The 26,408-nt window shown below is 43.0% G+C and overlaps 2 protein-coding genes across 4 annotated transcripts; one reads left to right on the top strand and one right to left on the bottom strand.

Annotated features, from left to right (window-relative positions):
- The first annotated feature begins 241 nt into the window (after positions 1-241).
- LOC147156781 (neurotrypsin-like) lies at positions 242-16,607 on the top strand. Of its 2 annotated transcripts, XM_086064060.1 has the most exons (18): positions 242-351; positions 439-583; positions 646-680; positions 822-909; positions 4,060-4,278; positions 6,847-6,889; positions 9,156-9,398; positions 10,180-10,318; positions 10,396-10,574; positions 10,790-10,937; positions 11,276-11,454; positions 11,686-11,827; positions 11,898-12,118; positions 12,273-12,414; positions 13,254-13,535; positions 13,806-13,928; positions 14,008-14,270; positions 15,313-16,607. In XM_086064060.1, exons 5-18 carry the CDS (start codon positions 4,066-4,068, stop codon positions 15,708-15,710), a joined length of 2,715 nt encoding a protein of 904 aa, XP_085920186.1. In that variant the 5' UTR covers positions 242-351; positions 439-583; positions 646-680; positions 822-909; positions 4,060-4,065; the 3' UTR covers positions 15,711-16,607. The 2 variants fall into 2 exon arrangements, with proteins under 2 accessions (XP_085920186.1, XP_085920185.1); XM_086064059.1 differs by having other exon boundaries at positions 439-680.
- Positions 16,378-24,357, bottom strand: prr35 (proline rich 35). Of its 2 annotated transcripts, XM_086064062.1 has the most exons (5): positions 24,201-24,357; positions 23,377-23,430; positions 20,268-21,747; positions 19,089-19,893; positions 16,378-18,655 (listed from the first exon to the last, which is right to left on the bottom strand). In XM_086064062.1, exons 3-4 carry the CDS (start codon positions 21,581-21,583, stop codon positions 19,113-19,115), a joined length of 2,097 nt encoding a protein of 698 aa, XP_085920188.1. In that variant the 5' UTR covers positions 21,584-21,747; positions 23,377-23,430; positions 24,201-24,357; the 3' UTR covers positions 16,378-18,655; positions 19,089-19,112. The 2 variants fall into 2 exon arrangements, with proteins under 2 accessions (XP_085920188.1, XP_085920187.1); XM_086064061.1 differs by having other exon boundaries at positions 16,384-19,893.
- Positions 24,358-26,408: the final 2,051 nt, after the last annotated feature.

Raw genomic sequence — 26,408 nt, 5'->3', positions numbered from 1 at the left:
GTTTTAAAGCGGAATTTGTACGCCTAAACGTCTACAACATTAAAACGACATATTACTAAAGTCTAAAGTCCGCAGTTCATAGGGTTATTTAATATGTAGCTTTTACTTTGAAGGTTTGGTATTAGTTTCCGCCGAGACGGCCGTGCTTGTACATCTACTTAACGGTTGGCTCGCCGGCACCTGCAGCTTTGTAGGTGCATCATTAACTGTGCACTAACTCCATTTGTCCACAGGAGGTCGCTGCTGCAAAACCAAATGAAACAGAGAGGGGTCTCAATTCCACTTACTACGAAAGAACCTGGCTCCAACGTCCAACCAAGGTGAAAATGGGAAGCGGGCGGGAATTATGTGGTGAGCAGTTTATTATAAAGCATAAAAATAGCGGAGGAACTCTATGAAAAGTAATCCAAGCCCTTTTGTTCATATCACTTTGAAAAGCAACAATTTCGGCGGTAAGCCAAAGCTGTCATCATGACGGGCCACTGGGCGGCGCAAGTGGGCAAAACAAAAGCGCCGTTTCGTAAGCAGAAGAAGCCAGGTTGTCTTAATCAGGCTTGCGGCTCATTCGGAGCGCCGTACACAGGTGAGGCAAGATGGCACCTGTCAGCTCAGTGTGTTCTCACAAGAACATTTTGCCTGTTGCAGGAGTTGAACACTTGAGGGACACAACACCGTTTGAGGTTTGAGCACATTTTGTCTCAATTCACTGCCCCCCCCCCCCCGTATCTCAAATGTTTTTGGTTTGTTTGTTTTTAATGGTAACGAAACACATGGTAAATAATAAACAAGTGGCACTTCTACAATTTTTGTCGTCGTTGCAGGGCTCAGATGGAGCGGATTGGGGATAATGAGTAATTCTACGCATCAAATCCAGTATCTAGCGGCACAGTTACCTGTCTGCGGAGTGAGGTAAAAGGTCGAACTAATCATGTGCGGTGAAAAAAAATGCCCTTTTGCCTCTTTAAATTAGAATGGCGTATTAGGGCCACGTATTATTTTTTCGTATTATTTTTTTTTTGAGGGGGTGTAATTTTCGAGAACCAACTCAAACATTGACGAGAAATAAACTCGCAGATTTGTGACATTAAGTGGCAAATTATATAAATATTAAAACAGAAAAAAATTATAATTAGCTAGCCATAACAATAAAATGAAAAAAAAAAAAAAAAGGCATTAAAAAAATAAGGCACTTAAATGTAAAATCAAATAACATACAATAAAAAAACAACAAATTAAATTTGACAGATTTTAGTAAATATAACTGCGTGGTAACTTCAGCCAAATTGGCGGCAAACAAGTCAGGCCAATGAACACTACACAATCAGGTGACCTTTACAATGCATTATAAATCATAGTCGCCCGAGTCCAAACCTTCAACCACCCTTTGAATAGAACATGATGCTAATAATAAACAGCATGGCTCTGAACTGATTCAAACTACTCGCAGCGGTGGGACGCCAGCTCCCATTTGTGCGTCCTCATCCGTCTTCTGTCCTCCTCCATGTGTGCTTTGAGATACATGAGAGGGGATGGCAGAGAGTGAGGGGAGGCGCATCTCTGATCTGTGAACGCTTCTTTGTTTCCAGTCGTTTCAAGGCAAATCGACAAAGTCGCCGACAAGCCTTCTTTATTTGATGTGCGTGTGTGTGTGAGAGAGAGAGAGGGAATTGTATCTGAAGCCTCTTTAAGGGAGAGGAAGTCAGATAAACGCCAGGGAAGGAAATTGAAACATTACAAGAGCACAAGGGGGTGGGGGTGGGGGTGGGGGGGGCATCTTGTGTGTGTGTCACAATGTGTACCCCTCACACATACACGCACACACATTGTTCCGCTCACCGACATTAATGGTTATGGCCAAATTTGCTGCGTCGCCGTGCCGGTTGCCGGGGCAACGAACATCAGGGACGAGGAGGCGTGTAATGGGATTGGCGATTAAAAAAAGGCTCCTGGCGACAACTTTAGCACAAATACATCAGCGTGTACGCACGCGCATTTTAAAAATGTAATTTATATTTATATATTTTGTACTGTACAGCTTCATTGTGAGGGGAGGCTAGCGTGTTGCCATGGAAACACGCCATTTGTGTGTGTGTGTGGGGGGGGCGTATGACATGAAAGAAAGAGACAAAGGCAAAGGGAACAGAGGCAAACACAAACAGCGTGTGTTTCTTTAAAAAAAAAAATATATATATAAATATATAGAGAGAGAGGTGTGTGTGTGTGTGTATATGCTACTGTACATATATACAACATACACAGTATAAACATAATATACTGTATAAATATAAATGTATATACAGACACATGTATTGAAAAAGTATATTGTGTGTTTTTGCGGGCTTTGCATTAGGTACACTTGCTATTTTGCAATATGTTAGCCTATTTTACTGTTAGCATTTCATTAGGTACACCCGCTATTTTGCAGAATGTTAGCATATTTGACTGTTAGCATTTCATTCATTATCATTAGAAATAAACCCAGACTACCGGGCAGAATGTGAAATCCTTATCGAGTTGCTATCATGTTGCCGTATACCGTTAGCAGTTGAAGTCATTATAGCGTGCTAGCTAATCCTCATTAGAAATAGTACCCGATGACAGGGCAACCAGGGCTGCTATCTTTCCGTATGTTAGCATAGTAGCTACTAGCATGTTAGTGTTTTATCCATCTGGATAAGAAATTGTTGATTGTATCCCTCTTCCTCAGCCCTTTCTGTACTTAAGTGGCTATCATATGTTAGCATGCCAGCAGTTTTTTTTCTCTTAGCCACAAGAAATGGTAAAAATATTAGAAGTGGCACTAAAAGCACCCATCCGAGATGATCAAAGTTAAGGAAGATGACACAAACAATTTGGGTGATAAGATATAGCAGGCCGCGCTTGATTGCGTTGGCAGGGGAAAAAAACATGAAACTTAAAAGGGAAATCCAAAAATGTTAATCTCCCAGCCTGCAGCGAGTGGGTACAAGTAAAAGTGTGTGAAAGGCAGGAGTTGAGTTAAGCTCACGGCTCCAAGGCATCGCAGCATGCAGAAAGAGAGATAAGAAAAAAATAACAACAAAGATGTCGCTTTTGAATATGGATGAGTTCAACTGTTTTTGACCTACTAGAGGAGGAGGAGCTTGATACTTTGACAGCACACACTTCACCTGAAAAAAAAAGACAACAGGACACAAGTATAAAATAATAATTTTAAAAAATCCTCCCCCAAAAATGCTGAAAAACATTCAATATACATTTTCCACAGGGAATGGGAGAAAACAAAAATAAATAAATGAAAATATTTAAAATAAATAAAGATGGGGAACCTTCAGTATGCGAAGGTCTCGAATGCATGGGGAAACATAGCAAAAAATACAATAAATACAAAAGCTAAAATAATGTAAAAGTAATTCCGAAAAAATGTGTAGTACAATAAAAAATCAACACTTCAAAAGGAAAAAGCAAAGAATTAAAATACTGGGGAACATAATTAAGAAAATATATACAGTATAGAGATAAAATAAGAAATATCTTTTAATTCTGAAAACCAAGCTGCTTGGAAATGGTCTTGTATCCTGTATCCTTCCTCTGGTCCATGTTTAACATGGTACACACAATGCCAACAAAATAGCACAGTGACTACTTATCGCCCTTCAAATAGACCGAGTGACTGTTTACAAGTTTGAAGACACCTGTGCCGCTAATTAGAGGACACACCTTTTTTTTGTCAGATTCAGATATCTTCGACCACTGACAATTCGAGTCGCATCTTTTTTTTTTTGCATTTGATTTAAGATTTGCCTTATAGGATTCATGAATGACAACGCTCACCACCTTCAACTCAGCCATTTTGGTTTAATGAATGCAAATACATTCAGGTTTATAAATTACATTTTTATATACTGTAGTCCTAGTCTCCCACTAAAAGCACACGGAGGGGGGGGGGGGAGAGAGAGAGAGAGAGAGAGAGAGAGAGAGAGAGAGAGAGAGAGACATATAGGGGGGAGTGGCTGCTTTCTGCAGAGCTCAACACAATTCCCATCCAGATTGGATGTGTGTGTGTGTGTGTGTGTGCAGTCTTCCATGCCCTTCTGGTGCCGCACCCTCTGCTCGCTTTCGACCTCTCCCCAAGCAGCCCCGCCACCAGCATCCTCCTCCTCCTCATTGCCACTCGGCGCGTTGTCGTGCGCCTGCCACGGACACGCGAGGCGGGAAAAGATGTACCCGAGCGGCCGCTGGTTCTTGTGCCTGATCGGCGCCGCCTGCCTGGGGCTGCCCTTGCCGATGCGCGCGCAGGTACGATCGCCCCCCCCTTTTGTCACATTTACATGCACATGTTCATACTGTTGTATGTCAATTGTGGATGATGATGCTTGTTCTGTCACAAATGAATGGAGAGAATGAGGAATATTCTGTATTGATTTACTGTATGACTCCACTTTTTATGTATTTACATTATTGATTTTTTTTGTATGCACACAGTGGATTTTTTTTTAGTCTGTATGCACAAAATGGCTTATTTTCTTCCATATTTTTCTTGACCATATATTATTTTTAGCCATGTCTCTAAGCAGTTTTTACCCCATCATGTCGATAGCAACAATGTTTATTTTCTTCTGTTTTTTTCTTATTTTTTCTCAGAGCATACTTTTGTTATTTTTCTGAAAGTATTATATTTTTTTATATTTCTCAAAGCACGCTATTCAGTTTATGCTATTTTTTTTTTAATGCAGACTGTCAATTTTTCAGATTCTAAAGCTGGCAAATTTATATATTAAAAAAAAGAAGAAAAAATATGCTATGCGCCGCTGTGGGTGTGAACAGTAACATCGTTTCTCTCATTGCCTTCAAATGTGGCGCAATCCGTCTGCTTGTGCACCGTTCAAATTCACCAACATTCGCGTTGAACTACCTGCGCCAACAGTTAGACGTGGTTCCAAATTGGGAAACGGGCACGGTGAGCCTTGCACCTGCAGGGAAATCAGGATACGACAGAACTCTTGCTTTTTTCTTTTTTCTATCTTCTTCATGCATTTTCTACATGGGCCAATGAGAAGGTGACATTTTCGCTTTTGAGATCCTCCACCTCCTCCTCCTCCTGGTTGACCCCATTGTTGTGATATTATCACGAGAGGTTGCAAATGACAGTTTGTCACCCTTGGCCTCCAAAATGTTTTGACTTTGCTTGAGACAACATCAAAAAATGATCAAGGAATCAATTAATCAGGAGGTAACGTTCATTTGCGCTTTGCTGCTCGTGTTGCACAAGCGTGCGTGCGTGTGTGTTGAATCATTAGCGGAGAGCAGGGTGCGGGTAATTAATGATACTCGCCAAATAGGAGCCGGTAGACGAGCAGATTTCCACATCGACGTTAATGAAGGCAGCACAACACAGTCGGGATGTTTTGACAAATGAATACGCATTCGTTTGACTGTCGACATGCTTCGCCGCCTCGTATTCCAATTTCAAAATACTTTTTAATGGCCATTTTGATTTTTGATATATTTATTCTTTATTCGACCATAAATCGAGAACAGTTTCTTGTTTACGATGGCGATTTCGGGTTCAGTGTCTTGCCCAAGGACACTTCAACAGTGGACAGTCAAAGCAGGGATTCAAACCACCAACTCTTCAGTTACTGGACGAGCCGATCGACCAACTGAGACACATTATCATGACTATTTAAAATTTAATTATTTTAGGGGCGGTATGGAAATTCACAATTTAATTTTAATGTGCTTTTAATTGGCATTTTTATTTCAAATATATATCGATAAAATCATTATAATTGACATTTAATTAATTGCATGCTTTTAAAATTATGTTTTATTTTTTGGGGGGACTGTGCAAAGTTCTTAATCTAGTTTTAATTCACCATTTAAGTGTATTTGTTTCTATGTAATTTGAATAAATATAATTGAAATTGAATTTTTTTAAGGAAAGTAACACTTTTTTGTGCAAATATCTTATTTAATTTGAATAATTTTTTCTTATTAATTCATATGACTAAAATAGTTATTTAAAGTAATTAGCATTTAAATATATTTTAATAGCTTTGGGAGGAGTGTCCTTTAAAAAAAAAATCAAAATGCAAATCACAATAAAAATAAATAAATAATATTTTTAAGGTCTCAATTTCGTTTTACTTATTTTTTTTATAGATGTTATGAATTCAATATTTTAAATATACAATAATTACTTTAATCCAATTAAATTCACTTAAATCTGTAATCAGCTCTTATTTTGAAATATGTTCAGTTTAATTAAATGCAAATGCACACAATATATATATTTTTTAAACATTTAAAGGAACATAATAGTAGTTAATCTAAATCAAATCCAATTTAATTAGAATTATTTCATCATTTTACTTGCTATTAAATTCAGTCTAGCTCCCCCTGTGGGACCTTGTGTGACGTTGAACTTGAATCAGGTGCTTGCGTGTGTGCGTGTGGAGGTAGCAGGTGCAAGCGCATCATAGCACATTAGGTTGGTAACGGAGGCGTGCGATTGACATGATTGGCGATATTGCCATCTGTGTTGGCAGCAGCGCGGGTCACATGTTCCTGCTCTCACGCTATTAGAGCTGTGCCGGCATGCGTGTGCAGGTGTGTATTCGATTGGAATGCCGCGCGAATGTACTTTTAGCTGGTGGTTTGATGCAATAATGCACAAAATTTGAGAAATGACAACATAAAAATACATTGATAAAATAACAAATGCTTAAAATACAAATTAAAAGACTTAAAAACAACCCAAAAATTGAATGTGGACTCATCAGACCGCAGCACATTTTTCCACTTATATATATACAAACGGTGTATTTTTGCAAGTCTAATTTCTTGTCGTCTTTGTGTGTTCAGGTGGTGGCTGACGACACGTACTTAAACGAGGTGCAGAACTCAGGTACGTGAGCGGACGCATCCCATGATGCTCCCTGCTCCCTCCCCCAATTCACCTCGCCGCCATTTCCTGTTCTTGCTTTGTTTGGGCGCGAGGAAGCTCTTCTTTCTCCTTCCCCTGCAGCTGGAAGCCTGCCACCATTTTTTAATTTATCTCTTCCCTTGGAGAGGGGGGGGGGGCATGACGTTCGTTGAAAAGGGGGAGGGGGGGTCGTGATGGGAGTAGGGCAAGGAGCTCGTGAAGGCTTTCGCACGCAGTTTGACGTACACCTGCAGGTATTTGCCACCGCAACTGTTAATACACATTGTGGTTATTGGTGTGTGGTGGATAAACACCCTCAAATATAAAGCATCCCACAAACTAAATACCCCCCTTTAATAGAGCAAGTGTGGAGCGTGTCAAATGCGCTTTGTGGCGGGGAAATGGATTATACGAGCAGGGGAGGCTGAGTGTTCCCATGGCGATGAGGAGAGGGCTGTTGTCGTGGCGATGATGGAGCGCGCGTGTGTGTGTGTGTGTGTGTGTGCGTTTGGCAGAATGGGGGGAGGTGGAAGATTTTTTTGTTAAGTCTCTACATTGTGATAAAAAAAATATTAAATAAAAAATTATGGGCTTTATTTCTAAAAATACACGGTTATTAGCTGAAAAAAGTTGCGTGAATAAATGCACACAAATTAAAACATGATAAAAGAACATGTTAATAATGTATTTATTTTTAATGTATTTTCTTTAGGATTTAGTAGGATTTAATGCAGCTTGTATTACTAGAAAAAATATACCATTAATGATGTTTTTTTGTAAAAATCAATAGGTTATAATAGTAATGCACTATTATTTAGATTTTTTTTTTTTATTTACCGTAGTTGGATTTTAAATGCAAATTTCATATTAAAGTAGAAAAATTTAACAGATTTTTTGTAATTAAGTTTTTTTTAATTGAGTAGGATATTGTATACAATTTTTCTACAATTACGGTACTAAAAAAATATATATTAGTAGAATTTCATGCAAAAAAAGAACCATAAGCAAGCAATTTTAAGAAGCTACTTAGTTGAAAAAGGCTTTAAAAAAAAAAGAAAGAACTAAAGTTATAATACTATAATGCAATGCTTATTATTATTATTATATGGAAATTAGCTGAATTTTTTTTACAAAATAATGTACCATTTCATTAGTATAAAATGTCCCTTAAATTATATTTGCAAATGAATAGACGTTAGAATGATAAAACTTTTTTGGGGGGTGGGATTTCATACAAAAACATTCAGCATAATTAGTAGAAAACAGATTATTATTATTATTATTGTTGTTGTTATAGGACGGTGGTGGGATCCCAAGTAAATTAATGAATGTATTAATAATAGAGGGGCATGGGTAATATAAATATTTTAAAGGAATAAAAAAATAATAATTAAGCCCCCCAATTATTATGAATTTTTATTTATTTTATTGTATCTTTTTGAGCTGACCATGTCGTTGGGTGTGAAAGTCGGTGTGGCGTTTGGTCGTTATGCTAATGAGCTCCATTGTTACATCCTTTCAAACTCCTTTGGGCAGCCAGGCATTGCAGACACACAATTATTTGTCCCCTTTAAAGTCGGAGTGAAGCACAGCTTGAAATCTAAAACAAGAAGAGTCCTTTTTTTCTTTTTCTTTTTTTTTTACCACTTAAAAGTTGCACTTACACTGTACTTTGTTAGTGGAGCAGCCTGCCATGAATTAATGACGAAGTACAAGAAGATAGCCGAGCGATACGCAAACAGTCGCATTCGAAATCACAACTTTGCGCCCCCGAAACGATTCTTTGTCTCCTCCCGTTTGTGGACCATCTATTGATCTTCGCTTTTGGTTCTTCTTCGCTTGTTTCGCTCCGATTCTCTTGCTTCCCCTCTTTGCGCTTCGTCTTATCTCGTGTGTGCGCGCGCGCGAATATGATAAGACTACTGCTGGTTAGCGAAGCGCATCCGCCATTAATCACAGTTTAGCTGCAGTCTGGCGTCAGGACAAAAAAAATAAATAAATAAATAAAGGTGCAAGAAACACCAAAAAGCAAGGTCGCATGAAAGGATGACAAAAAACAACAATTGTGGTCTTGCGGCACATTTTACAATTTGATGTTTGGAGAAGATTGATAAAAGTTTTTTTTACGGGGAATTTTTGACCTGAGCTACCATTATAGATAAAAATGACAAAAAAGTTTGGTAGAAGGGGGTCCTCACTTTTCCTGTCCTCGACCCAACCCCCCCCCCCCCCCCCCCCCCCCCCACAGTCCCTCTGTCCTGCTCCGAGGGTTTCACCGAGCTGGGTTACTACAACGGCACCGTGTCCCAGACGGACTCGGGCGCCCCGTGCCTCAAGTGGACCGAGTTCCCTGACTATGTAGTGCAGTACCCGGGCCGCGGCCTCGGCGAGCACAGCTACTGCCGGAACCCGGACCGCGAGTCCAACCCCTGGTGCTTCTTCCGGCAGAACTCGGGCGCCATCGGATGGGCCTACTGCGACTGTCACCAGGGTACGACAAACCGCAACGCTTCTGTTTTGAGTTAGCTTCAACGGAGAGATTGTCCTTGATGTTTGAAGAAAAACGTGCGTTAAGAGTTATTGGACACACAAAATTGTCTTTGATGCTTACAAAAAAAAAGACATTATGCAGTTTTTCCAGAAAAGGTTCGAACGACTGGTGCTTTTCGTAAAGATCAAAGACTCAAATACGTCGCTTTCAGTTGTCTTTGATTTGTACAAAAAAGGTGTTGTATTCAGATTGCAAAAATTAAAAACCGCCTTTGATGTTTTTGAAAAGATATACGCATCATTGTGCATTACATTTTGCCGTTTTTGATACGAAGATGGTCTTATACGTTAGAAAATTATTTGATGTTTATAAAACATTTCATGGACTTTCATTTGTCTTTGAAGTTTTCAAAGGGCTTGACCGTTTCCTCAAAGACGCAAATGCTCTTTGGACTGTCTTTGATGTTCAAACAGATGTTACTTTTGAGGTCTCTAAACTTTCTTTGATGTTTACAAAAAGACGGTTTCTGACGTTTTAAAAGGCATCTGTCAATTTAAGCTTGCAATAGTCTTTGATGTTCCCCAAAAGACCGGTTGTTTGAAAGGCTGTAAACTCCCAAAACAAAAAAAATCAAGGCTGTAAATTCTTGTCAATGTTTGTGAAAAGATGTTCGTTCCATCAAAGGATTTAAATTGCCTTTGATGTTTAACCCAAAAAACTGTCATTGAAGATTGCAGTTGTCTTTGATGATCACATACCTTCGCACATCCCCGTCGGTCAGGTGCCGCCAGGCTGGTCGGCGGCTCGTCGCCCAGCAGCGGGCGCGTTGAAGTGTACCTGAACGGCCAGTGGGGGGCGGTGTGCGACTCTCACTGGACCGATCGTGACGCCAGCGTGGTCTGCAGGCAGGTGGGCTTAAGGTAAGACCCTCCGGTCTCGTAACATCCACGCTGGGGACGTCGGACTTACCGTGCGGGGTTTTTTCCCGTTGGGGCAGCGACATTGGTACGGCGTTGCGACACTCGCAGCTCGCCTCGGGTTCCGGCCTCTTCCACTTTGAGCGTCTGGGTTGCCGTGGTGACGAGAACAGCGTGAGCGCCTGCAGGAGCAGGACGTTCGTCACCGGGGACTGTAACCATGGCAACGAGGCGGCCGTCCTGTGTGCGCCTCCTGAAGGTCAGGCAGATTTACACACACAGACACATTGTCGAACAAGTCAATTGTTTTTGACTTTTATATACGGTATATGTTTACAACCTTGAACTTAATTTTTAAATATTATGATTTCAAATTTCAAATGTACACCAATGCAAATTTGATTTAAAAAATAATAGAGACACATCAAAATAGAAGACTGACAGGTGTGACGTGTATAATGCGGCGTTTACCAGGCAGCGGACCTCCGCTACGCCTGGTCGGAGGTGGGGAAGACTTTGAAGGACGCGTGGAGGTCTTCCACGGCGGGAGGTGGGGCTCCGTGTGCGACGACCAATGGGACGACAGAGACGCGGAGGTGGTGTGCCGACAGTTGGGCTTCAGGTACATTAGGAGTCTTGCAATATTTGCTACTTTCATTTAACTATTAAAATACTTTCCTTTTTTTTTTTTTCCATAGAACTGTTGGGTTAAAAAGTAACCCAAATTGGGGAAATAGCTAACTCAGCATTGGGTCCAAAAGGAACGGAACCAATTCTGGGTTATTTATACATTTATGCTAAAATGGCAATCAGCTTCAACCCAATTTGTTGGGTCGAAACAAATAACCCAACTTTGGCTAAAATCAACCCAATCCAATTGAAATCCATACCAGCAAGTGGGTTGGGAAAACAACCCAACAATTTTTTTGTATGTATTGAGCGTCTATATGTGTGTACTAGCGGCGTGGCCAAGGCGTGGTCATGGGCTCACTTCGGTCAGGGTTTGGGTCCCATAATGCTGGACGCCGTCAAGTGCACGGGAAACGAACTGTCCCTGGATCAGTGTCCGCACGGACACTGGGAGCAGCACAACTGCGACCACATGGAGGACGCCGGAGTTTCCTGCAGCCCTTACACAGGCATGGCGCGCGCACACACCATACACACACCCAGCCTTAAAAGTTTCTATTTATATCCTCTGCACATCAATAAATCATTACTCAGCGAAAAACAGCTGTGGTGAAGGACTGGTACAGTTAACACAGACAATGTACGCTTTTGAAAGCGGTACAAAAATCGCAACATGTCTAAACATAAATATGCTCATTAATGTTTTAAGTGGGCTAAATGTAGTGGTTCGACGCTTTCAGATGGGGTGGTGCGTCTGGTGGGGGGCGACAGTCCCTGGGAGGGCCGTGTGGAGGTGCTCCACAACGGCGACTGGGGGACGGTGTGTGACGACCGCTGGACGCAGCAGCACGCCCGGGTGGTTTGCGGACAACTGGGCTACAGGTAGATGGCGGATTAAAAAGGAAGAAAAACCTCTGGAATACAGTATACTGACTTTTTCCTCTCCTCTAAGGGGCCACGCCGAGGTGGTGTCGGACGGGTTGTTCGGCGAGGGCGCCGGTCTCATCCTGCTGGACGACATCCACTGCGACGGCGCCGAGACGTCCCTGCTGGACTGCCGCCACGGCATCTGGGGTCGCACCGACTGCTCCCACGCCGAGGACGTCGGCGTGCGCTGCAGAGGGAAGCCCGAAGACGAGTCCAACGACGTGCCCGTCGTTGCGCCGTCCACAGGTGAGGAGGGTCGGTTTGCGCACGGGACACTTCAATAGGTACACCCAATTGAAAACTAAAGTCACGAAATAAGGCAAAGTATGAAGAATACAAATACGTTTTATGCTCCTTTCCCCTTCTGCAAAGCTAATGATATTTTTCTGAATATTGGCAGGCCCGCTGCTGCGTCTTGCCGGGGGCGTCAACAGGAAGGAGGGGCGCGTGGAGGTCTATCTCCATGGCGACTGGGGGACGATCTGTGACTCGGGTTGGAACGACCTCAACGCCGCTGTCGTGTGCAGGCAGCTGGGCCTCAGGTGACAAGCAACATAGCGGCTGAAGTTTCAAATGCTAGCTTTCAGCTTTAGCTTCCAACATGACCGCAGAGATTAGCTTCCAAAACTAACTTTATGATCTAACATATAAAGCATACATTGAAGTCAATGTTGGAGGCTAAGTAAAGAAAAAGCTAATGCTGAATCAAAGTTGGCAGCTCATGTCGAAACTAGTGTTAATGGTTTTCCTGAGTGCTAACACTATAGGTAATGTTGTAAGCAAACATTAGGAGCTAACGGTTAAAGCTAACGTCAGCGGTAACAGAAGCCAACTTTAGACTCTAACGTTGGAAGCTAATGTTAAAGCTAACTTTGTTATTCCTTAGTACTAACTATGTTGGAAGCTAACATTAGCAGTAAAGTTGAAAAATATTTTTATTTATTAAAAAAATATATTTAAAAATGGAAACTAACATTTGAATATGAAGTTGGAAGCTAACTCAAAGCTACTCTCTGCAACAATTTAGTCCAAAATCTTTACAATAGCCTTTTTATTTGACCATTTATGATTGAAACACATTTTAATTAGTAGATTAGCGGTTAACAATGCGCGCAAGCCTCAGGCCAATAGTTTTCAGACTGGATTCGGGTTTGCATTTCCCACCCTCTGTCTGCGGATGTGAGTTCATGTGCGCATTGAGTACGTGAAAAAGGGTGTGTGCAGTTTCATTTTTCGTCAAAAGGTGGCAGCAGCAATTCAGAATTGAATTTTCTGCGTTCAGTAGCTTTAAGAATCCATTTTTTAAAGTCTTGGCAGTTCAGTCTTGCCTAACTCTGGCTAGGTCACACTGGAAGATAAGTTGGTCTTCCTTCTTCCCCAGCGGCGGAGCTCTGGCGGCTGGTGGCTTCGGGCAGGGCAAAGGACCGATCCACCTGGACCAAGTGAGGTGCACTGGCAAGGAGGAGTTCCTTGGCGAGTGTCCCTCTCTGGGACTTAACATCCTGGGCTGCAGGCGTGGGCAAGCAGCCGGGGTCAAGTGTGACGCCTCGACGCACGATCCGACAGTTCGAGCCGACCATCCGGATGCCAGCTGCGGGGTCAGGAAGCTTCAAGAGGAGGGTGGGGAGACCAAGGCGGGAGAGGGAGGAGGAAACGTGCTCAGGTGAGTGGAATAGCCACTAGGTTGCAATTTGGCTCCATCTGGTGGATTCTAACTGCAACTGTAACCAATATAATACATAAAATGAAGTGTCTGTGTCTCATATGTACTTAGGACATTACTTAGCTACATTTGACCATTTAACCCCCTCCTCCCCCAAAAAAAAGTATTTAAAAATTTTTTGGATGAAAAAATGTCTCAAATAGAATATATTTTATATAGTAAACCTGACCAGATTTTTGACATATTCACAATGCTAACCTCTGGTTGCAGGTCGTCGTGGCCTTGGCAGGCGTCTGTGTGGCTTCAGTCCCAAAGTCAAGATGGCGGCCCTCTCTGCAGCGCCAGTCTGATTGGCTCCTGCTGGGCGCTCACATCCGCCACCTGTTTCGCCAGGTAACGCACACACCAAAAAGTATCAACAAGAAATACATCATCTTCCTGCTTTTGTAACATACATCATGAACCTCATCAGGTTTGGAACGGAGCCGTCCAGGTATGTGGTACGCGTAGGGGCTTCTGAGCGGACCCTGACCCCGGAGCGGGTGGTGGTCCACAAGAAGTTCAAAGGTCAAAGTGGAGGTCACGACCTGGCCTTGCTCAAGCTGCCGGGCGCCCAGAAGGGTCACTGCTTCACCTTTGACCCCCACGTCAACGCCGCTTGCCTGCCCGATGACAACCACAGCAGCACGCCTGCTGCCTGTGTCGTCATGGTGACCACGCGGTGGAGCACACCAGGTGGGTTTCACAGGGGATCGGGTGGGATGGTATTGACCATTGTGATGATTTTGAAGCTAATGTCGCAAGCTAATGTTCACCGGGTGGCCCCCAATGATAGTTTCAAAATTAGCTTCCAACGTTAGCTTTTGATGTTAGTTGTCAAAGTTACTGCTTCAATTGGTAGCTTCAGTATTAGCTCCTGAAGTGTAATGTAGTGGTGAGGCTAACTTCAGAAACCCAAATGGAAACATATGTTGGAAGCTAACATAATGTTGACGTTAACTTCAGAAGATGTTGACAGCTAATGCTATAGCTAACTTTGAAAGCCAAGCTAATGTTGGTCTCCCTTAATTATATTAGAGAGAATCTTGAAAGCTGACATTGGAATCTAACGATGCCAACTTTGGAAGCTATTGTTGGTCTTCCTTTGAGCTAACGCATAGGTGTCAAACTCCGGTCCTGGAGGGCCGCAATCCTGCAGGTTTTGGATGTTTCCGTTCTCCAACACAGCTGATATAGGATCAGCTCATCAGCAAGCTCTGCATGAGCCTGAAAACGATCCCGCTGATTGGAATCAGCTTGTGTTGGAAGAGGGAAACCGCCAAAACCTGCAGGACTGCAGCCCTCCAGGACCAGAGTTTGACACCTATGAGCTAACGGAAGCCAATCTAATCTCGAAAGCTAATAATGTTGGAAGCTAACAATCTTTAATCTAGTAGTGGAGGTAATAGCGGAAGCTTACTTCACTAGCTCAAATCAAAAGCTTGTGTTGGAAGATAATGTTAGACGTAATGCTGACGCTATCCTCAGAATCTAACATTGTCAGCTAACAGTGGGAGCTAATTCTAAAGATAACTTTGGAAGCTAAGATTGGTCATCATCAATCCCAGTATTAGCGGTAACCTTTGAAACAAATCTTGAAAGCTAACGTTGGAAAATGTTTCTGACTTTGGAAGCTAAAGTTGGTCTTGGAAAGTTGGAAGCTAATCTCATAAGCTAACGTTATGTAACTTTGTTTGTATGACACTTCTATGATTCTATTGATGTTTCTGTGTCCTAGACTCTGTCCTGGCATCGTGGGTTCCCGTCATGTCGTCATGGCAATGCAAGAAGCGTCACGGCGACAGCTTCTCCAGCCATGGCACCGTGTGCGCCGGCAGCCCCCCAGACACCAGCCTGCTCCACGGCGGCGGCGACGGTTGCCGTGGCAACTCCGGAGGCGGCCTGCTGTGTCAGGGCGAGGCCGGGCGGTGGGTGCTGGTGGGAGTTGTCGCCGGGAGCTACGGCTGCGCGGACCCGTCCTCACCTGCCCTGTACACGCGCGTCAGCCGCTTCCGTAGCTGGATCGACGATGTCACCCGGGCCGATTCGCAAAACGTCCGACGAGGGGAGGAAACAAACGACATCGGACATCACGCACAAGCAAAACACACACACCACTCGCAGGTAACGGTTTGATTGAGGCCTCATTGGCTTACCACCTGTGCCATGGGACCACCGGAGAAAATGTGAACTCTGATTGGTGGATGCCTTGCTTCCCAACGAAAGGCCAAATAAAGATGGCCGATCAGCATGTCCAACATTTTGCAAATTACGTGGCAGGGTGCTCAATTAAGACAATTAGCATCGGCGCTAACTGCTAATTAATGTACAGCTGATAAACATGCAACAATGTCAACAAAAAAGGGCTTTTCTTTGTAGGCTCATAACCGATGACTGAGCTCGTTTCAAATTGGACCGTACCAGTGTTTCAAATATGACAAACATCCGTCCGTTAAGGCTGACACAATTAAAGTATTTGTGGTTGATGGAACAATAAACGGTCATTAGTTAGAACATATCATGGTGACATGGTTGCGTTAGTTCATGTTGATATTTACTAATAAGAATTGAGGCCTGCTTAACTGCAGTGTCTAAGATTTATGAATGACAATCATTTGGCTTTGCCTCACTTACCTTTAAGTTGGTGATCCATGAAGTAGGAAGGTGCGAATATTGTAATTATCAATAAAAACACTGGTACGGTCCTTCAATGTACAGAATCTGACAAAAAGCCATTGAAAGTCTGATTTTGATTGTGCCAAAAGTAGAGGTAAAGAGTGTGTGTGTGTGTGTGTGTGTGTGGACTGTGAACATTTCAATGACAATATTGCTTCGAACCACTAGATGGCGCAATCGCCCAGTTTTCTCTCGCTATTTTATTTATTTATTTTATTTTCAGTGTATTGTAATTGTTTGGACTTTGTGTCTCGTGTAGTGGCTCATTATGTCGTCCGACATCTGGTCACCGGATATCCCCGGTGCTGTTTGTGTAGACATAATCAACATTAAAGCTTCCCACAGCGGGCCATGTGACATTCTGCTCATGATTCTGTACTGTACATGATAAAAGTTACAGCAGCAGGCCGGAAAAGCTCTTCCTGATCATGAACATTTCACTTCTTCTGAAAAATAATCAACATTAAAGCTTCCTTCAGCAGTTCAAAAGACTTCTGGCCTTTGATTCCGTCCACGATGGAGAGTTTGCATTTTCAGTTGTTATCCCAAAATAAAAAAGGTAAAGTGACATTTGTATATATTAGGGGTGGGCCCCTCTGGGTACCTCACGATACGATACAAGGCTCATGATAATGATTATCTCACAATATGACGATACCGCAATTATCGATATATTAGTCAAGTAATAAATCCACGATAAAACTATAAGACATAAATGGATGTTTTTTCAATAAGAAATAGTTTCTTTTTGTACCATTACTGAAACAAAATCAAAAGCCCAAATTTTAGACTACAAGCGTCCACAGGTGAGTCTCATTATTCATTACACAGGTGTCAAGCAGACAGTTGATTATAAATGGGTGTTACTTAAAGAAAACCCGTTCCCACTTGTTTTTGAATTCATTGAGATATTATTAAAAATGTTACTTTTCAAAGGGGGTGTACTCTTTTACGCTGAGCACTGTAAATCTTGCTGCTGCTTACATATTTCAAACCCTTCCTGTTCAGCGAAAAACACCAAAATGATGATTTAATGCTTAAAGTGAAAGCATATTCCCTTTGCGGGGTGACTTTTTCATTTTTAACGTTCTCCTTTCTAGTCTCGCTCACCGCCGTCACATAAATAAGTACCTACCTATGGAAATTTTACAGCTCTATGCTCCCTTTGGCTATCCAACAGCACCAGTGTCCACGGTCCTTAAATTGGACACTTAATTCATACAATACAATTCATCATACAGTCACCGATTTACTGTCTAAAGTCTGTCTAATAGAAAAATATATACTGTACTGTATATTTTTGTGGCGCCATCTGGTGGCTTGTTGAAGTGAGTGGAGGACCTTTGTTTAGTTGACAAAGCAGTTAATTAATACCTCTTTGACAAAGTCAATTTAAAAGTGAGTGTTAATCATAACATGTATGCAAGTTACATTATTTTAACCATGTGAGGCTCTTTGTTATCTTGCTTTTCATCACCCCCCCCCATTGAAATGACAGTTCTTTTAATTTTTACTGCCTTTATTCCCCAAAAAATGTGCGTACAACACAATGTTATTTTCAGTGAACCCATAAAATTATCATAATAAAACCATTTGCTCTTTAAAACATTATACAATTTTTTTTGTCACATAATTTACAAAATGGTGGATATGAGTGTCTCTCAGATTGATTATTTCCACTTTTCAAATGACAACCTTGTGACAATCAAAAGTTAATAGTGCATGTGTGTGACGTGTCTATCTTTCATCGGAAAAGTGCAGACCCAGATGACTATTTTTTATTTTTTTATTGCGGCCACAATATCTATATAGCATGCGCACATAATGCTAATTTGTGGCTAATAAATAGATATGTGCACACAAAAATACTACTTAGTAGGTTAATATCATTCCCATTAACAATTATGGAGCCACTTCAATAGTTGACTATTTACATTATTGACATTTTTTTCCCCATTCTTGGTCACAAATGATCATTTTGTGTGTTGATGCTATATCTATACTGTGGTCACAATTTATAAATGTTTTGGCCCATGTTGTGACTGCAGATCCATAGAAAGGTGCTGAATGTCTGAGTAATTTTAACAAGTGACTACAAAACTGAAGACACGTTTTTGTGTGTTTGCTTGTAAGAGAATGGAGTCAACTGGACCCTTCCTGGTTGTTGACATTTCACTTGTAATCCAAAAAGCTTATTTGGTTCTAAATTGTACATATATTTTTTATGTCGCTCCTGGGTTACATCATACTGCTAATCAATTTTTTTAACTTTGTTGGGTATTTCGCTCACTGCTAGAGTACCTGCAATATGTGTTGAAGCTAGTTCTTGTAGCAGGCAGGCAGCGCTGGTTCGAATCCCGTGCCAAGCAGCTCCTTCCTGCTGTTTTTCTCGCATTTCCTGTCTCCTATATTTAAAGAAATATATAATCAGCCCAGTTCAAATGGATCTGTCAAATCTATAGCCATTCATTGCAGTGATTGAGAATGAGTTTTAATATGGGCAGTTGTTTTGCGAGTCAAACTTGGGTTGTTCTTACCGACAAATCAGAAGATAGAAAAATGCTGACGGTATCGTGGGCTAGCTAACTGGTCCTTCCAAGGTGAATTTGACATCTGATTGGTTAAAGAAAGTCTCATATTAACGGTGTTTAAGTTACATGGGACAGCACTACGGATTCCAAAAGCCCTGGCCAGTGTATACTGACTGACATAGCAACACATCAAGGCTGAAATCCGATTGGACAGAAACATCCGCATACACACTGGAAACTGTGCAGCCAAGAGAAACGTTACATTTGAATTAAGAGCTTGGTGAACAACCGAGAAGAGTCCATTTACCTCAATTTAACTTTCAACCAAGCTTTAATTGTCTGTGGCAGCCAAAGGGCTGTGGGGGCACTGCCCCTCCCCTCGCTGCATGGACGACGGCCTTTTGGCCGCTTTGGACGGGATGTCTGCGAACATGACCGATCTGCCGTCGGGACATAGCAGCACGCTGGAGTCGGCTTCGCACTTGGTGGTTCTGCTTGGCCACAAGGCCTCGGCGGGGCTGTGCCTGATGGCCAGGGCTCCCCGAGTCAGGACTTCCGTGGTTACGACCGACGCTCCGGCGTTGCTCATCTTGATCAGCATGTCCAGCGACTGCTTGCGAGTCTCCAGCGAGGCCCTCATGGCTTTCCTTTCCTCTTCGTCCTCGTCCTCCTCTTCCTCCTCGTCCGTCTCTGCGGGGTTGTCCTTAAGGCCGAAATCCTTCGAGTCGGCGGAGTCTCTCTTGAACGAAAGGTCCAGCGGGACGTCGCTCTGGCGGGCCGTCTTCTCCAGAGCTTGATGGATGTGCGAGAGCTCGTTTCGGATTTTGCTCAGGTGCTCCCAAAGGTGGTGCTGGACGGGGAGGTCTTCCTTCTCCAGGTGGGAGATGTTACGCTCCGCTTCCTGGTACTCCTGTAAGGCCTTGGAGAGGTCGTTGAGGAGAGCAGCCACGGAATCCGAGGCGCCGTCCCCTACGGGGCGCGTGGTCATCGAGTCTTGGCTGCTGTGGCCCCTGGTAGAAGCCGGTAGGGAGGATGGTTCACTTTTTGGACTGATGAGATGATCTGTGTGCAAGGGTTCTGACGACCTTGTCCTGGGGTGCAAACTCTGTGAACTAAAAAGTGGAGAAATGTTCAGTTACAACCAACCAACTGGACTTGCCATCTGCCCTGTATGCCAGATGCCCGGTGTGTCGGCACCTTTTGGGGCCGAAGTGGTGCTATTTTATTATTTTTTTTTTCTCCATTTTTCAATAAGAGACCACTCCACAATTTAGAAGGAACGGCCCCATTAATCCATTTAAAATATAGACAACAAAACTGAACCAATCAACATCTGTAGCATAGCTATGTGGTTTAAGATTCAGGTCAAACAAAATACCAGGGCTAATTTGCCAAATGTTATTTAATACTGATTAATGACTAGATAGTTCTCCAGCCAAGACCATCTACTTGGGCGGAAGCAAAACGATTGTTTTGACTAACTTACCTAAGTTTGTCTGACACCATGTTTAGAGTAGGACTTGTCTGGATGTTCTTCAGAAATTCCAAAGGGAAGCCCGTGGTCGGCTTCTTTTCCGCGGGCGCGTCGTGGTTCACGATGGGTCCGCCTGTCCTCTTGAGGGCCCAAGTAGTTTTACCTTCCTTGACTGAGGCTTGCACTTTATCCCCCAGCCTGTAAGCCGGGTCGGAAGAACCTCCCTGAGGGGACATCCGACCAACGGGGGAAACCAGAGTGGCCCCGGGCCTCAGGGCAGGCACTTTCCAGAGGTTAACTTTGGGCTGGAAGCCAGATAAAGAAAATGTATCAACAGTGTTTGCGGTTGTTTTGTGTCCTTTACTGGTGTCGCCCTGACTGGGTGCCGGTCCGAAGCTGTGCTCGCACAGGAACGGGTAGTAGAGCCGCGGGGGGATGAGAGTTCTGTCTGCGTGGCTCCCGGAGGCCGGATGAATCAGCTGGGCGGCCGAAGCCAGGAACGGGAGCTGGGCGAGCTGCGCGTGGGTTTGACTGGCGGGAAGCGAAGAGTTCATGTAGGAGAAAAGACTCGGACCGATGGGATAGCCCACCCCGAGCACTGAAAGGTTGAGCCCGGCGGGGTCCTGGTAGTCCACTAAGTTGGGTGGGGGAGGATAACACGGGATCGAACCGTTCATTCGGGCATGAGCGCCTTCGGATTTGGCCTTGCTGGCGGTTAGGAGGCGCCACTGGTCCGAGAGCAAGCCGGGAGCTGTTATACAGTTCTTGGATAGGGTCTTGTAATGTTTCAACTGGGCCTCCACCTCCACGGAGCGTGCTCGCAGGAGTTGGTCTTCCAAGGAGAGCATGTCTGCCATCAACAACTCCGAATCGGCTTTGCACTCTGCAGAATCCGCTTTTTGGGACCTTTCTTTCACCAACGTGCGCACCTCTTCCGCCTCCTCTTCCTGTCCCCGGTTTTCTCGATCTTCCACTTCCTCCTCCACACTCCTCTGCTGCCCCTCCTCAATCCGCGTTGCCTGATCCTGGGCCTCTTTCCCAGCCCCACGGAGGCCCTGCTGTAAGGGTCGCAGTTGGTCCGGGTGCAGAACATTGTTGCCCTTTTTGTAGGGCCAGTCGGACTCGATAAGCAGGGACAGGGAGTTCTTGCACAGGCTGTACTTCATGTGGTTGTACAGGTGCGACTTTTCCATGCAGGTGAAGGGGCACTGGAAGCATTTGTAGTTGTAGGGCTTGCCCCACGGACGAGGGATGTAGTGAGGCTTCTTGGGCTTGCGCTCCTTGTGTTTGCCGGCAGACGTCACTTTGCAAGCGTCGTCCTTGGACATGATTGGTCCGGATATTTGGAAGACTTTGCGATTCTGTTCAGGTTGGGATCATTCACAAGACTATTTGTCAGTTATGATCTTTTGTTTGTGACCTTTGTGCTCATTTAGGTTTTGGCCTTCAGCTTTCAGCTTGGTTGCCGACATTCAATGCATTTTCTTGGTACCTGCGAACAGACAAGACAATTTTCTTGAATGTTACATTTAACATTTCTTTTGACCTGGCCCATCTGTCCGTTTCAAAATCAAATGCAGCCATTGGGCACAAAAGTTTGCACACCCCCTGCCCTAGAGGTGCAATGATGTCTTTTTTTCCCCCAGAGACTATAGTCCAAGACTGCATGTGTTGTCTACCTGAGGTAAAGGTCACCTCACCACTAACCTAACTTGAGCTTCTCACTGTACCTGCCACTCCTCATTAGTTCCACCAGAATACCAGGCCGGGGCGAGGGTAAGGGCTCGGGGGCAAATGGGCCATGACAGGGGGGCTGTGCACCTGTGCGGGGTTAGGGATGGCCCCTAGTGTTTGGGGCCAGAAACATCGAAGGCCAACTAACAGGCAGGACGAGTCCAGGCTGCGGGTAGCGGATGGTATAGAAGAGAAAGTGGTGGTGGGGGGGGGGGGGGCTGGTTACTAATGAGGGCCTGGCGTCATGCCTTGGGAGCATCATTAGTGACAGGCCTGGGATCTGGGTCAAGACACGGTGCAGAAGTTCAATAGTTCTCCTGAACTAGGTCTCATCTTGCTAGTTAAGAACGTCGTAATATTCTTTATTTCCTCGCCATGAACAGTGAAATGAACTATTATCTTGTTCCACTTTAGGGAGGAGCCTGCGGTGAACGAGGATGCGCGGAGCCTCCGTTGAAAACATTCTGCTTTAAGGCTTTTATTTCGTCTTCTCCTCAGGTCATTCAAAGATAAAAGTTGAAGATAAATGATCTTTTTAAAAAGTTTCAAATAGATAGTAATTGAAGCCAAACACAAAGTTCAGGAATAGAATCCAAAAACATTCATTTGAACTTCAATGAAGATTTAGGGATGTTGAATTCATTTTCATTTTTATTGCAGGTCACGATGCTTATGGTTTCACTTAGAAGGTGGCGCTATGACTGAAGACTAAATAAGGTGAATGATTTTTCTGATGACTTTTCACTTTTACTCCCTACATTTGAAAATAGACAACCTCTGTGAATGATGACATTAACAAAAAACTGCAACCTGAAGGGAGCATGAAAATTAACAGAATCTGTACTGCTCTACTTTAAAGAGTTGAATCAATACTTCTACTTTTACCAAAGTATTTTTACTTTTATATTTATTTAAATAGCCGACTGTACAGACTTTGGTTGTTCTGTTGGAGCCCGTTGACCATTTCATCGACTCCCTTGTCTGCCTCGGGGCTCTGACCCCCCCCCCCCCCCCCCCCCCGTTTAAGCTCATAATGGAGGCGAACAGCTGCTGTTACCAGACAATCAATACAAATATTTTTTACAGGACAGTTTCCTCCTCTTCTGGCCACTATATCTGGATCACTCGCTTCTGACTGTGCACTTTCACAACCCCCCCCAATCATATATCCAAACCCTGCGGTCTTGTTTTAGGCTTTTAAAGCCAATGATCTGACAAGCTGAACCACTTGAACATCTATTGTTACAATTACGGACAGAGTAACCACACTGGAACCACTTTGGCATGCATCAGCAATCACAAAATTGACACTTGATGGGACGGCATTCTTTGAAAATAAAAATATCCTGGCATATACATATTTATTTCTGTTTATTTATCAAATTACCTTTTTCTATGATCTCAGGAATTATGAGCCGTCTCCTTCCAAGAATCAACAGTCCTGGTACAGAAAAAAAAAAAGAAAAGTTAAATGATGAGCTTTTTGTAATTTCCCACATTTTACCCTAAGTACATGTATAAAAATTAAAGTAATAGCTATTATTATAATTATTCAAATACAAATTCTAATTGTTAATACTACAAAAACATTTATTAGTTAATTGCCCATTGCTTAAAAAAATATTAGTTTTTTTAAAATCACACTTGAGAAAAATTACAGCAAGATTTCAGAATTTATGTATGACTTATTATTATGATATATATATAAATATAATTTTAAAATGGCAGAAGCCAAGCTTTTTGTTACTACAATCAGTTCCCCCCCCACACACACATTCAATACATTTAAATCGAATACAATTCAAAGTATGACATTATTTGCATAAAATGATACGAAACATAATAGCACAGCAAAGTTGTTGAAATTATTTCATTTCAAAATAAAGTGAAAAAATTATAATGAATGAAAATGTACTTTTTAAACATCTCCAAAGCCACACACACGCACACAAGCCACAAAGTGTCTCGTTAGCAGGCACTTTCCTTAGTCTATTCAAGATGATTTATAATTAAAAACAAAGAGCATAAAAACAACACAACAAACATGTCATAATCAGTTTCAGTTAACATTACATTGACGTGAAAAAATAATCATATTAATGTCATGCTTCTGGATATTAGACGCATCTTAGTCTTAGTCCATGCAAGATCACTTACCATAAAAACATAAGCAACAATAAACCAAATAAAGTGTGTCATGTCATAAGTTACCTGCAAAGTGTGAAGTGTCCGTCTGAGTCGTGTCGAGTAGTTGTTATCCCGGTGCTGCCTGTCTGCCTCTCGTCCGTCCCTGTACTCAAATGGGAGCACAGCAGGAGCGAGCGTGCACATTTATATTGACTGGGAGCGTCGCCCTCAGGCACTACAATAAAGCAGCTAAACCGGCCCACCCACCCTTACACCCCTTTACCCCGCAACCACCTACACACTTTGGATTGCCAAATGTGCTTTGTACCTTGCAGCCAAGTTGAACTTAAAGGTTACACCAGTGACTGATGGCATCTTAATACTTGACGTGACTCTTAATTCAACCGTGATGAGGAGAGTTTCGAAGTAACTGTTATTTTCCTTATTACCGGCAGCACATCCATCCATCCATCCATCCATCAACAGATCCATCCATCCATCTACAGCTAGCTAACTAGCTAGCTTTTACCTATCTATAGTAACCATCTACTAAGCTAGCTAGCTTCTACCTATCTATAGTGTTCATGTACAGTTAGCAAGCTTCTATCTATCCATTAATCATCCATCTATAGTTCATCTACGGCTATCTAGCTAGCTAGCATCTACCTATCTATAGCACTTATCTAGTTAGCTAGCTTCTACCTATTATAGTGTTCACCTACCTACCTATTTATAGCCTTATTCTTACCTTATCTACCTACTGTAGCTATCTATCCAGCTATCATTTAAACACCATATCGTCGGTCCATCCATCTACCTAGCTACCGTGTCTCTATCCATCTGACCTTTCGTGCACAGTGGAAAGGAAGCAGCTTCTCACTCTCAGTTAAAACAAAACAAAAAACGGACTCCCATGTGCCTCAAGAGATATATCATCTCCTCTTCTACTTTCTCCTCCTGGTCGTCCATGTCACCGAGCTCTCCTGCCCTTCCTCCTGATTGAGCAGACATGGTCTTCCCCCCGCTGTCACATTTGCTCCAGATGGTTAAGCTCTATGTAGCGGCCTGTCAGCCTCCATTTGGCCACATTGGCGCGACAGCCGGCCTGATGCCTCGTGAAGGGTCCCTGACTGGATGACCGGATGACTGACTTCCACGGTGCGGGGATCCTGGCGTTGGACGTTTGACGTCGTCTTGAGCAAGACTGCCACGCCAGAAGATATGATTAACAGTGATACATTTTTGACTGGTACCAGAAAGTTGGACCATGTCACTACAACCATTAGAACATTTGGCTTACCCTGGCTAGGTAAAGATGAGCTTAGCCAAGAATAAAACCTGAAAGAAAGAAAAAGAAAGTGTCCTGGGTGAAGGTTCTAGTCCCAAGATGAGTTCATTATTTCAAGGTAAGGTTTTAGTTTTGAGAGAAGGTATTCGTCCTAAGAGATTGGTCTAGTCCCAAGTGACGCTTCTGGTCCCTTTTTACGGTTCACATCCAAAGAGAAGGTTTTTGTCTTGAAAAGTACAAGTCCAAAGAGAATGATTTAGGCTAGGCCAAGTGAACGTTGCAGCCCTGAGATAAGCATCCAGAATCTAGATACAAGGTTCTAGTCCCAAGTCAAGGTTCAAACTTGAGAAAAGCAGTAGTCCCTTGAGAAGGTTCTTGTCTTGTTTGAAATAGTATTCCCAAGAGAATGGTCAAGTCCCAAGCTGTACTTCTTAGACAAGGTACTAGGCCCAAGATGAAGGTCACATCCCAAGGGAAAAATGTAGTCCAAAATGAAATGTCAAATCCAAAGACAACGTGCTAGTCCCAACGGAATGATGGAACCTCCCCCTGCCTGCTCATTTTATAGTTTTATCTCAAATGCTTAAACACATTTCGCAATTTCCCCAATGTCTAAACACAACACTTTTTTTTTTAAAGCTACATGAACACAACCACACCGTCTCACTTCAAAACGTCCACACCAAAATACTGTTAAAATGCACAACAGTCCTCATTGAAAACATATTTAGGGTGTTGTTTAAAAAAATAAAAAAATTAAAAAAAAACTATTCACACCACACGCACCACGATCACTGTGTGCGGCATGTCAACACAGGCCAACTCCATTGCCCATAGAAGGCTCTCTTGGGATTTTATCTTTATTTTCATCTTTTTAAATATTTCGGGCCATCTAATGCACTGGCAAATTGACAAAGAGACTTGCAGCGTGAAGCCACCGATGCTCCGAAGGAGGATGAGCTAAGGGTCCTTATGGAGCAGCATCTGTGGAGGCTGACAGTCGC

Source organism: Leptonotus elevatus, chromosome 20, assembly GCF_054856555.1.
Source record: "Leptonotus elevatus isolate MCC_2025b chromosome 20, RoL_Lele_1.0, whole genome shotgun sequence".
NCBI lineage: Eukaryota > Metazoa > Chordata > Actinopteri > Syngnathiformes > Syngnathidae > Leptonotus > Leptonotus elevatus.
This window is presented reverse-complemented; position numbering and strand designations above follow the sequence as displayed.

Bases quoted from the DNA above. Each gene is read 5' to 3' on its own strand.
- LOC147156781 (XM_086064060.1), top strand. From the start codon at position 4,066: ATGCCCTTCTGGTGCCGCACCCTCTGCTCGCTTTCGACCTCTCCCCAA. The intron at 10,319-10,395 runs GTAAGACCCTCC...CCGTTGGGGCAG, and splicing joins TGCAGGCAGGTGGGCTTAAG to CGACATTGGTACGGCGTTGC. The intron at 10,575-10,789 runs GTCAGGCAGATT...GGCGTTTACCAG, and splicing joins CCTGTGTGCGCCTCCTGAAG to GCAGCGGACCTCCGCTACGC.
- prr35 (XM_086064062.1), bottom strand. From the start codon at position 21,583: ATGTCCAAGGACGACGCTTGCAAAGTGACGTCTGCCGGCAAACACAAG. The intron at 19,894-20,267 runs GTAAGTTAGTCA...TCCACTTTTTAG, and splicing joins ATGGTGTCAGACAAACTTAG to TTCACAGAGTTTGCACCCCA.